This window comes from Anthonomus grandis, chromosome 11 (genome assembly GCF_022605725.1).
Source record: "Anthonomus grandis grandis chromosome 11, icAntGran1.3, whole genome shotgun sequence".
NCBI lineage: Eukaryota > Metazoa > Arthropoda > Insecta > Coleoptera > Curculionidae > Anthonomus > Anthonomus grandis.
The window spans coordinates 19,352,806-19,365,256 of NC_065556.1; the positions used below are offsets into that span (position 1 = coordinate 19,352,806).

At 32.0% G+C, this 12,451-nt stretch overlaps 1 protein-coding gene across 1 annotated transcript; it reads right to left on the bottom strand.

Annotated features, from left to right (window-relative positions):
- Positions 1-38: 38 nt before the first annotated feature.
- On the bottom strand, positions 39-11,810 carry LOC126742085 (calreticulin). Its single transcript, XM_050448621.1, has 8 exons — positions 11,642-11,810; positions 11,179-11,283; positions 6,955-7,253; positions 6,752-6,886; positions 1,955-2,144; positions 814-956; positions 453-674; positions 39-393 (listed from the first exon to the last, which is right to left on the bottom strand). Exons 1-8 carry the CDS (start codon positions 11,727-11,729, stop codon positions 373-375), a joined length of 1,203 nt encoding a protein of 400 aa, XP_050304578.1. The 5' UTR covers positions 11,730-11,810; the 3' UTR covers positions 39-372.
- Positions 11,811-12,451: the final 641 nt, after the last annotated feature.

The window sequence follows — 12,451 nt, forward strand, 5'->3', positions numbered from 1 at the left end:
AAAATTAGGAGGTCAGGTAGAAAAAAAAGAACTAATAATAAGTTTAATATAAACTTTTATTTAATTATAAATAAAACTATATATTTAAAAAAAAATTATAATACAATTTATTATTACCCTTACGCGGACACGCGCGTATTGCAAAAGTTTGTACAACGAAGGGCTTAACAAATAAAAATTTATATTAACTTCAGAGCACTTTTCTATATAATTTATATTGGCGCAAAAATCGGCTACGATCAAAAGAAAAAAAAGAAATGAAAGGTACTAACAAAAAATCAGTCAAAAAACATTTACACACCTTAAAGAAACACTGCACACCGCAACAATATAAAAAAGTCTTTTTTTTTCCTTATTTATGCACTACACAACCTACAGTTCATCGTGGGTTTCCTGAAATAATAACGAACACGTTAATATAAATAAAATTAGGGTTAACTATGAGCACTTACTTCTACCTGAGGCACAAGGTCTTCTTTGTCCTCATTATCCTCCTCATCGTCTTCCTCCTCGTTATTGCTTTCCTCGGCCTTGGCGGCGGCTTCCTCTTTGTCTTTCGCTTCTTTTGATTTTTTCTCTCCCTCTTGTTTCTCCTTGAGATTGCTCAAAGCCTTCTTGGCGTACTCGACATCGTCGGTAATCAGAACGTTGTCGAAAATGGTGCCAGATTTAACCTAAACATAGACATCCTTAAGATAACATACACGCCTGACAAACTCGGGCCTTGAATGCTACCGCATTCATTAGTACATTTTTTGGAAACTCTTTGATTTAAATAAAACTTAAGGTGTTGGATCATATAATGGATCTTACCTGCCATAAATCGAAACCGATGCCACAAATTTCATCTTGTTTGTACAGTTCAGGTTCTGGTTTGTATTCCGGATTGTCGATCTCTGGATGGACCCAGGTACCTTTGTACGCTGGATTATCGATTTGTTTTGGTTTCCATTCGCCTGAAAACATTTATTTTATTGTTTCGCTTAAAACAACTATAACTTATCATCATCGACAAGATCAGAAAAGAAATTTGCTTTATCTGAAATTAAATGACCGACAGGTTGCAGCAGCACTTATCTGTGACTTAACGAAAGCTTTCGATTGTGTTAGTCACAGAATATTTATGCGTAAGTTGGATATCTATGGTTTCAGGGGTAAGGCAGTGGAATGGTTCCGTTCATATTTGAGTGATAGAACTCAGTCTGCGTGATTTGATGGTGCTTCCTCTACCCAGCAAACCTTGAATGATGGTGGTTCAGTTCTTGGCCCAAGTTTATTTTTGCTTTATGTTAACGATTTTATGAACCTGAAGATTTCGAGGATATTTACTTTGTTCACAGATGGAGTGATATGGATGAGCATGTCCTGGCAGAAATCGTAAATAATGACCTGCCTCTAGTTAAAAATTGGCGCGACTCAAATAAACTTTGTTTTAATGTCTCAGAAACCAACATTATCTCATTTAAATGTGACTTGGGACCTGTTTACTTAGAAAACCAAATGTTAAGCACTACATCAGATATTAAATTCTTATGCATTCAAATAGATAATAAACTAAAATTTTAACAACATATTGAACAACTGGGTAGAAAACTTGCATCAAACTGCTTTGCAATTAGGATACATCTCCAACGAGTTAGATAAAAGTACAACTAAACAGGCATATTTCGCATTAATTGAATCCCATTTACGGTAAGGCACATGTATTTGGGCTTCTTACTCTGATTTGTGTTGAAAAGGTACTTGTTTGTGCAAAAAAGGTACATGAATAAAGCCAAAATTACAGATTCATGTAAGTCTCTTTTTTATTTTGGAGTATATTTCATATATTTTTTGTTGTCACCTACTTTTATTTTTTTCTTTTATACAGCTTTGTTCACAACTACAAATGTTTAGAACAATAAAGCATATTTTGAATTGATCTATACACCTTTTGGGGCAATATTTTACCCACCTTTGTATTCGGGATTATCGATCATGGGTGCTTCCCATTCGCCGTCCATCTCGTCGTCCCAATCATCGGGTTTGGTGGCCGCTGGGTCAGGGATGTGCTCTGGCTTGTCCCAATCTTCCGGTTTGGTGTCATCTGGGTCTGGAATGGTGGCCCTGTCGTCCCAGTCTTCTGGTTTTTTAGCTTCTGGGTCCTATAAAGATTAGTTTTGTTAGAAAAACAAGTTGCGATCCTATAGGGAATATTTTTTTTCGATGTAGAGGGGAATAGAGATGATAGTTTAGATATCATTTATCTTTGGCAAGCTACTAAGGAGTTGTAATATTGAAAAGTCGACATTCTAATATTACAATCTCCTATCAATCCCTACATTACCAGAATTGATCATATACCTTAGAAAAAAATTTGATATTAAAAAGTTCAAAAGCATGTTAACTAAGGCATATTACAGCCTTGATGAATTTTTTACTGATACTTTTTTGACCTATGCTCCAACATAATTTTTAAATTTTATAATAACGTTTTGTTCTATTATTGTTTAATTTACTTCCTTTAATTTCTATTTTTGGCAGCAATTTTACTTATTTTTAAGGCTGTTTTATTATTTTTATGATAACATGTTAGTAAAAAATTGGTTCTTCTAAGAATTTGTAATTTTTTTAGTTTTTAGGAGGCTTGCACACAAGATTTCTTAAGTAATGCAGCAGATTTTCTTTCTTTCATAATAATATTCCGTTCATCAGGGATAGTCATTGGTAACAAGGGAATAGGCTAAAGTTAAACAGTAATACTCTGTAAATCCTAACATATCACAAACTTAAAATCTATAAATCTATATAACACATCATATCCCCAATAAAAACACAACATTTTAATATTCTCCATTTATTTATTTCCAGCCAACGAACTAAGTAACACTTTTTTAAATTTTGGAAATTCACATTGTTAATTTAATTTTTTAGGCAATTTGTTACATATATATGCTTTTAAAATATACATGGGATTATAATGTCTTTTGTCAATTCCACTAAATTCCCTATAAATACTGTTAAGGCAGTAAAACGACTCCATATGATGCCAATATTTTCTGTATATTGAACTAGATAGTTAGATTTTTGGTTGTTATGTATTACATTGTATTTACATAATAATAAATAACTACCAAAAAAGATTTTTGTTGCTGATACCATTGGTATGATCTTATTACAAATATGTGTAATATGTTCCTTCCAATTTAAGTTCTCGTCTATAATTAGCCCTACATATTTATTTAATGGATTGACCTGTTTCTAGCTGTACATTATATAATTTAATTACTTTATTTCTTGGTTTAAAAATTTGAGTATTTTCTGTAAACCTGGAATATTCATTTAATTTAACATATTGTTTTCTTTTAGATAAATATGGTAATATTTTAAGTAAAGGCTAAAATACATTTTTTTTTAACTTTCTGATTGTAACATCAAAAGTGACCATGTAAAAGGCCTTTTGTAAATTGATAAATACTGCAACTACAATTTTCTTATTATGAAGATCATTAGATATTTTGTTTACAAGGTAGTAGTACTTAAGAAATTCAAAAAGAAATTAAAATCACTTTTATTATCCAGGGCATATTATAGCCTTGACGATTTTTTTAATAATACCTTTTGACCTGTGCTCTGACATCATATTAGTGTTTTAGTTTTGTTTCCTATTAAATATTTTAATTTACTTCCTCTAAATTCTGTTTTATTGACAGCTTTACTTATTTTTTAATCAAATTTATCAAAAAGATGCTTTTTTTAAATTTTTTCAATCTGTTTTGTTATAATTAATTTTGGTAATGTGTGTAAATTTTATGGTAAAATGTTTTAGATGTTATGTTTGTTTGAAATTTAAAATTTAAAGTGAATTTGGAATTTTTTAGTTTTTAGGATGCTTGTACACAAGATTTTGTTTTGTCTTACATAATATAGCACATTTTCTTTCTTTCTTAAGGTATTACTAGTTTAACAAAATCCATATTGATATTAATCCATTTTTATATATTTGTATATAAATGCACATTAACATTCTCTTTTTTATTACCTTTTCAACTATCTTGGAAAAAAGCTTATAACTGTGATTGGTCCATAATTTTGAATTGAATTTTTAGAATCTGATTTATATAATGCCAATTTTCGGTTCATCTAAAAAACCAATTTAATTGACCATATGTGTTAAAATATCTAGAAGCTTTTAATTCATTAATTATGCCCATCTTATTTCATTGGAGTAGCAATACTCTTGATAATGAACATCTTCAAATTTAAGCTCATTTCCAATATTACGCTCTTGACTTGCTGTATCTATTTCATTAATAATATTTTTACCTATACTACAAAAATGTTTATTTAAACTATTAAATATATCTAAATTATTTATGATTTTCCATTGTTCCTTCGAATCATTACCAGCCTCATTCCTCTGTTTAATAAAATGTACTTTATTATTCAATATTTAGGAAAACTAATTTTAATAAATTATTGTATCTTTATTGCAACTTAATTTTTTGTATATAGTGTTTTATTAATTGACAACAGTAAACCAGGTATTTATTACCTTTAAAATATTTAATGGTTTTGTTGGCTTTCTTTCTTACACACAGATATTAAATTAATAAGCTGTTGAAAGGCATCCTAGACTTTTCAATTTATATTCCCTAATCCTAAGTAAAGTTTTTGATGGTCAGACAGAAAATTTGATAAGCTATGACATGATCTATTATAGAAGTAGATGTACTAGTTACTTGTGTAATATGTTAAGCATTAATAGTATTACTGATATAAAAGTGAGATTCAAAGTTTTTATACTTGCAACTGTAGTATTATTTGCCGAAAGGTCCACACTTGAATCACTTACTATAATAGATTTTCAATGCATTCCACAATTTGTTCACAGTGTAAAACTTCCTAAAGAAAAAGTTCTCTAGCTTAAAGCTGCATATTTATATATGCTATGTTAATAAAGGTTTCTGTTACATTTTTTTAAAATCATCCTCTTAAGCAGTACAACTGTACCCTTGTTAATCCAGAGATTTATAACTGTGGTCCTTTTTAAACAATCATGCTTTTTTGAAGAGTTCCATATTGTAGTTACTAAAAGCATGGTTCAGGTAAACCCTGTTACTTTCTAAAAATTGGAATCATTCAGAAATCAAGGGAAATGATTTGGAGAAATAGTGATATATACACTATCGGACAAACGTAGAGCAACACTTCAACATTATTGCCGAAATTCCAGAAATTACGGTTGGTATACGAACAGTACAAAGAAGGTTAGTAGACGCAAAGTTATTTAGTAGACGTCCAGCTAAAAAGCCGTTAGTTTCAATAAGAAATAGAGCAGCAAGGTTGGCATTTGCGCGCCGGCATTTAAACTGGACCGTCAATGCCTGGAAAAAAGTTCTATTCAGAGATGAAACGCGCTACAAAATATTCAATTCTGATGGAATGAGGCGTGTGAGGCGACCAATCAATACAAGGTTTAATCCTAAATATGTAACACCTATACAATTAAGCATGGTAAAGGTAGTGTATTTTTATGGGGTTGTTTTTCATGGAATGGGGCAGGCCCTATGCACTTTATTAATGATACGATGGACCGATTTGTTTATAGGGATATCATGCAGAATGTTATGCTTCCTTATGCAGAATGGGAAATGCCATTGCGTTTTATTTTCCAACAGGACAATGATCTAAAACATTCTTCACAAGTTGTTCAACAGTGGTTGTTCATATTTTACAGTGGCCAGCACAATCCCTAGATCTTAACCCCATTGAGAATCTCTGGGAAGAAGTAAAACGTCGTATTCGTACCCAAATGTTTCTAAATAAACAATCCTTAATAAATTAAATTAGTGAAGTTCTGACAAGTCTTCCCGAAAATGTCATTCAGAAGTTGAATGCTTCAATGCCGCGCCGTTGTCAGCAAGTAATTAATAATAATGGATATTCTATAAATTATTTTTGTTGTTAAATGTGTTAAATATTTTTTGCTGAACTAAATTAAAATAAAATACTGTTAAATACAATTTGTTGCTCTACTTTTGTCGCCCTCCATTCTTATCAATTTTTATAATCATTAATATTTACCGTTATTAAAATGATTAAAAGTACACCAAAAGGTACTGAAATATTACTTTCAGTGTAAGGATAGTGTGACATTAAGCTTAGCGAAAAATCACAACCCAATAATTTTTTTTATTCAAACATGAATAAAATTGAACTTTGTTGCTCTACTTTTGTCCGATAGTGTATACTGTACAAGTAAAAATATGAAAAAAAATTCTTTCAGGCATTTAAAATGTGATATAAAATGTTTTAAACATAAAATTGCATCTACTGCCTGTAAGTTAACTGTCTAGTAATTAAAAATAATTAAACAAACAAAAAATGCAAAGTTCACTGACCTACTGATAACAGTTAAACTTTTGCTATGACAGTAGAATTAATTATGCCATGAAAATTAATTACACATTTTACTAGCAAATATAATTTAAAAAAAAAAAAAACCTTAAAAACCCATGACCTGAGGGTTATCATGATAATACCTCAATTATTACATTAGTTTTTTGAACACATCGTTTTTAAGTCACTTGTAAAACAGGCAATTTATGAACCAAATCAATTAAAATCTTGAAATATTATGAACGCGTCACGAATGATGCGTTACAGTTAAATATAACAAACTTGGCATACATTCAAATAAAGAAAACCTTCTGTAAACACACACAAGAGAAATTTCAAAGTCAATTTATACTTAGAAACAAAGCCTCACCTTGATTTTCTTGGGTGGCAAGATGTCCCAATCAGACTCCAAGTCACCTTTTTCAACTTCTTCATTATCAATCAACACTTGATAAGTGTTATCTGGATGAATGATTAAGGTGTAGGCATGGGTATATTCATCATCCTGAAAACAAAAAAAAAATTATACACAAACTGGAAAAACAAACCAAACTTCCTCTCTCTTCTATTTACCTTGCATCTGATGTCCTTGTTGATCAGATGGTTCTTGTCGTTATGGTTGAGGATGACGTGGACTTTTTTGGTCCCAGGACCGCAAATGTCCGGGCCAAACATGAGCCTGTAAGGGCTCTCTCCATGCATATCTTCACCGTTAAGGGAACAGTCAAAAACTTTGACGTATCCACCACCGCAGTCAATGTTCTGTTCATGTTTGACAGTAAATTGGATTACTAAATCTTTACCCTCGGTGCTGAAGGGCTTGAATTTTCTACTTAAAGCATAGAAACGGGCGTCCTGGGAAGTTTGAATACCTGGAAAATATTTGTGGATTGTTTATTTATTTACAGAATCCATTTACAAAAGTGTTACATAGCATACCCATACAAACATATATATTCAGATACAAAACTATCTATACATCAATAAAAGGTGTAGATGAGTTAATTAATTAAAGCCCCTATGAAATAATATTCTTTAACTGCCCCTTAAAAGATGTAATCCTAGAGTCAAAAAAGCTTATCTGTCCTGATAGACCATTAGCACTTCTAGCCATTCATGTAATTGGCTCATTAATACCATAATTAGTATGGTGGAATGGGACTGAAAATATTTCTGATTGTCTATTCAATCTGGAAGGCACCCTAAGTTTAAAAACAGACAATACCTCGGGACAATCTATAGTAGCATTTAAAACCTTATGCATAAAACATAAGTCGAGTAATGTTCTTTGTGACTCTAATGTGGGTAAGTTCAGGTTATCCCTGACCCACTGTTAGTAATACTCCTATCTCCTGTAACCACATCTAAAAGCAGCCACCCTTAAAAATTTATTTTGAGTTTTTTCAATCTGCTCAATGTAGCAGTTATATGATGGGGACCACACAATTGAGCCATACTCCAAGATGGGCCTAACAAGAGAGCAATAAAGTAATCTAAAAGTAAACAAAGACAAATCAGTCGTAGACCATTGGATAAAACCCAGCATTTTCATTGCCCTACCAGTCACCTGATTGATGTGACTTTTAAAAGACAACCTGGAGTCAATAAATATATCTGTTTTGACACCAATTGCTACATTATTTACCTATTTTATAAAGAAAAGCAATAGGGTTTCTTTCCTTCAATCAAAAAGAGGCAAAACAAAACAGGGCCTGAGTGAGAGCCCTGTGGCACCCCAGATGGCACCAAAATTTCAGAGGAACATGTACCTCCAAGATTAACAATCTGGGTTCTACCTCTGATGAATCCCGAGATCCACTGAAGAAGAGGCCCCACAATACCTAAAGCCCTAAGCTTCTGCAAGAGTACCCCATGGTTAACCCTATCAAAAGGCTTGAAAAATCTGTATATATTAAGTCAACCTGAAGTCCCTTCTCCAAGCTGCGGTAGAGGTAGTTGACATACAACACCCAATTAGCATCAGTAGATCTGCCTTTTATAAATCAAAATTGCTCAGGATTAAATAAAGATTTAAAACTCCAGGCAATCCTATGACTGACCAGGCAGTCAAGCAGCTTTGGCAACTCAGATTGGTTACACACAGCCCGATAATTGGAAATTTCATTTCTACTACCAGATTTAAAAATGGGTTTTAGAAAACTTCTCTTCCAGAGAGTGGGATAAGAACCAGTACCTAGAGATTTGTTAAAAATGAACAGTATTGGTTTCGTAAGAACACAAACACATTTCTTTAGAAGAATCCCGGAATTCCATCTGGTCCAGGGCAGAGCTTATTCTTAGAGGAAGTAATAATCTCATAAACATCCTGCATTGACAGAGTTAAATTGCTCAGACAAATTGATTTATCAAAATCAAAAGATGGTATGTCATTGACTTGCTCATCCGAATAGAGGGATGAAAAGTATTCTGCAAACATATCTGCAGTATCCGAGATATTCATACTAATCCTGTTATTGTATGTCATTCTGGAGGGAAGGCTAAAACCAGTTCTTTTATTTCGAATATATGACCAGAAGTACCTCGGATTGCTAGCGAGATTCATTTACACCTTATTAATATATTGTTGATAGCACAACTCTCTTAAGTACTCACATTGATGTCTCAAAAATACAAATTCATCATATTCCTGCTGTTGACCACTAATTTAAAACTTCTTGTGAATTTGTTTCTTTCTTATGATCAAACTGCAAAGCTCTGAAGAAAACCAACATGGAAAAGAAGAACTTTTGTACCTCTTTAGAGGAATAAACCTTTCCATTGAGGAGTAGAGTGAACTTCCTTATAGCCATTTTTTTTTTACAATCTAGGATTGAATTATTGGGTTTTTTTAATCTTATCTAAAGTTATATTACAGATTTATAGATTAAATGCCAATAACCTAATATCTTATTGTATGGCAGGATTAATAATGTGTGGATTATAAAGTATTACTAAAGTTTCAGACTGATATTTTGAAATTTTTTTTAAATTTAGAAAAGAATTGAAAAAATGAGGACAGTGTATATTATTACTTTATGTAGACAACATAAATCTGGTAGAATTCTTCTTGAATATAGTGTAGGCAAATTTAGACTATTCTGATAGCTATATTTGTTCCTTTGATACCCAGTTCTAAATACAGCAAAATCATAAAAAAATTTAATCTGGACTTTAAGTGACATCCTGTTTAAATCACACCAATTAAAAAATGACTGAAGATCCTCTTGTAGAAGATCTTCAATCATTTATAGGATAAAAGTGGTACTTTCAAGATCTTCCAGGCATTTGAAGGTCATTTTTGGTTTATTCCAACCAGTCAAAGATAATCTTCCAAGTAGATTAATATATGGATCTACAAGGAAGTTTAAATTGTTTTTTGTTTCAGGCTTTCTTTTATTCCAGGCAGTTTAAGGGGATTTTACTACTTAGCAATTAGATATCTTCTTAATATAAAAAAATTAAAATTACTACCTGGAAGAAACTAGGAATCACAGTTATTTGCTTGTAAAAAAAAAATTCCAATTGAAGAATATCTATGGTTTATTCTATGCAGTTAAAAGTAAGTAGGACCTCTTTTAAATGGAAAAATAATATTATAATAACTAATGCCTGGAATAAGCCTCAAAGATCTTCAATATTTCTAAAAAGTTTGACCTGACCATCTGCAAACATTGGAACACTGGAATTTTAAAAAATTTTAATCAATTATCTGATAAAATATGTGATGGCACACAAACTCAGATATCCCGTGAAGAATACCTGCAATACCTAAATCTTTCAGTTTCTTTAAGAGGACCCCGTGATTGACCCAACCAAAAGCTTTAGAGGAATCTGTATAGATTGAGTCAATCTAGGATACTCCCTCCAAACTATTGTATACACAATTAACATACAAAACCAAATTGACATAAGCAGATCTGCCATTTAATATTGGATTATAATTAGATTATAATTGCCTATGTCTAGGTTTAATAACTATTTAATTACTTTCCATGGAATAATAATTAATATGATTTCAGATGCAGTACCTTTAATTAGTTGTAAATGGGATAATTAATCACTGCTTTCCTTTTTCATCATGTCTAAGGCATACTTGACTGACTATAAAATATTTGCTGATAAGTTAGATAATACTTAGATTATATATTTATTTTTAAAGTACTTTAGATTGGGCAAATAAAAGATTATTTTTAAAGCTTCGATAAGGAGCCACTTAAGAGTATTAAATTTTAAGAAAAAAGGATAATTTGAAAATAAACCTATAAAAGTAATAAAAAAAATTAGCTACCTACCATAAATTATGGGTTAACCATGATTCACAATATTGTAATTATACCATAATTGGGTTAAATGACCAACAGATTTACAAGCACAAACTGGAAACAAGGAATTATTTATTGCATGTTGACACAGTATTTATTCATTATTGTTTCATGGTTATCGCATATTATTATAAATTTACTTGTGGTTTTCAATGTAATCCACTATAAATGAAAATATTTAAGCCAAAATAAATTATTGACTTAGCTAGGAAAAATAATGTAAAAACATGAATTAGCTGACTGTTTAAAGTTGTATGTTCATAAATAATTAATCCTTTAAGAAAGACAATTCTGCATTTCTAGGTTTTGCACGATCCCATTAATATGAAACAAATTTTTTTTTATAAGATTTAAATAATATAAAGTTGTACATATTGAATACTTCGAGTGCTATACACCCAAGGAAAATCAGCCATTTGAATCAATTTAATACACTTGCATGTTAATTAGAGTATCTCACATTATCAATTCTTACCTTTGTCCTCCTCTTCATCGTTGAAGAACTTGCCAGCAGTCCTCACGAACTTTCCAAACTCTTTTCCAGGGTGTTTACTGTACACCCAGTTCTTTTCCCAGGAGTCTAATGGGGAAAAAAACACCGATTTAATTGTATGTTCAATTAAAAGTGGCAGCTTTCGAAAAAAATTCATCTTAAGAGAAAAATTGATTTGAATAACTGATGGAGTGGTGGGTGCATTGCCCTAAGAGGATTCAAATTTGGGAGGGGAGTGGTAGCCCTTATTTCTAAACTAAAAGGAGCAGTTTTTCGGTACGACTGTTATAATTTTACACAAGTTTAAAGTAAATCATGATAGTTTACAGGTAAACGAGTGTGAAAAAAGAAATATGGAGACCGTAAAGTAATGACATGGAAGTTCTAGAACACAACGAGGTGCCGGCATTTTACATTCGAAATTTACGGGTTTTCGGGCACTTACCATCGTCGAATTTTTCCTCCAGGTAAACGTCGGCTAGGGCCGCATAAGCACATAACGAAATCACCGCAAGTAACGAAAAAAACTTCATTTTTCTAAGGTAAAAAATTCTAAAAATGTACTCCGATTTACGTCAAACTATCAGGCGGACAACCACAATTAAAGTGCCGAAAAACACTTCGCGTCAACCAATACTAAAACTAAAATACGATGATAGCAACGACGGACGTGCCAGCGGATGGTCTCTTTCTAACTTATATATTCGGCGGAACCGTAATGATGTGACGTGCGTCGTTTCTTATTACACGGCCGGCCAGTTGGAGCAACGCGATTGGTCGAATTATCAATTCCGTTTCGGAGCTGTCATACGTGGCGTGTCGAGTCACCACTGGTTTCGCGTTATCTGAAAGGAGACGTCCCAGCGATGACGTGAAGCCCATCGATTCTCAAGCACTTTTCCAGCTGGTACACCATGATTGGTCGGTCGTTCAAGAACCCGTTTTCGTGGCGGCAATTTCAATTTGACGATAAGATTTGGGGCTACTTGACATTGTTTTTAATTTCAAGTTTTTTTTTTAAATATTATGGTAGATAACCTTAATCAATTGATGTGTTTATGAGCAAAACGTGTGGTTTCCATACGTTAAATAATGCCTCTTATGTAAAATGTATATTTGAGTTGTTTTTTAATGCTCAAAAGGGCGTCTAAATTTACACCAGTTTTAATGACATTTAATGTTTTTCATTTAAATAGAATTAATGAATAAAAAAATAATTGAAAACGGGAACATTTTAAATGGTCCTTTGTCTTAA

Excerpts from the sequence above, each read along its gene's own strand:
- LOC126742085 (XM_050448621.1), bottom strand. The coding sequence starts at position 11,729 with ATGAAGTTTTTTTCGTTACTTGCGGTGATTTCGTTATGTGCTTATGCG. Across the intron at positions 11,284-11,641 it reads GGAGGAAAAATTCGACGATG|ACTCCTGGGAAAAGAACTGG; the intron begins GTAAGTGCCCGA and ends TTTCCCCATTAG. Across the intron at positions 957-1,954 it reads CGATAATCCCGAATACAAAG|GCGAATGGAAACCAAAACAA; the intron begins GTGGGTAAAATA and ends AAATGTTTTCAG.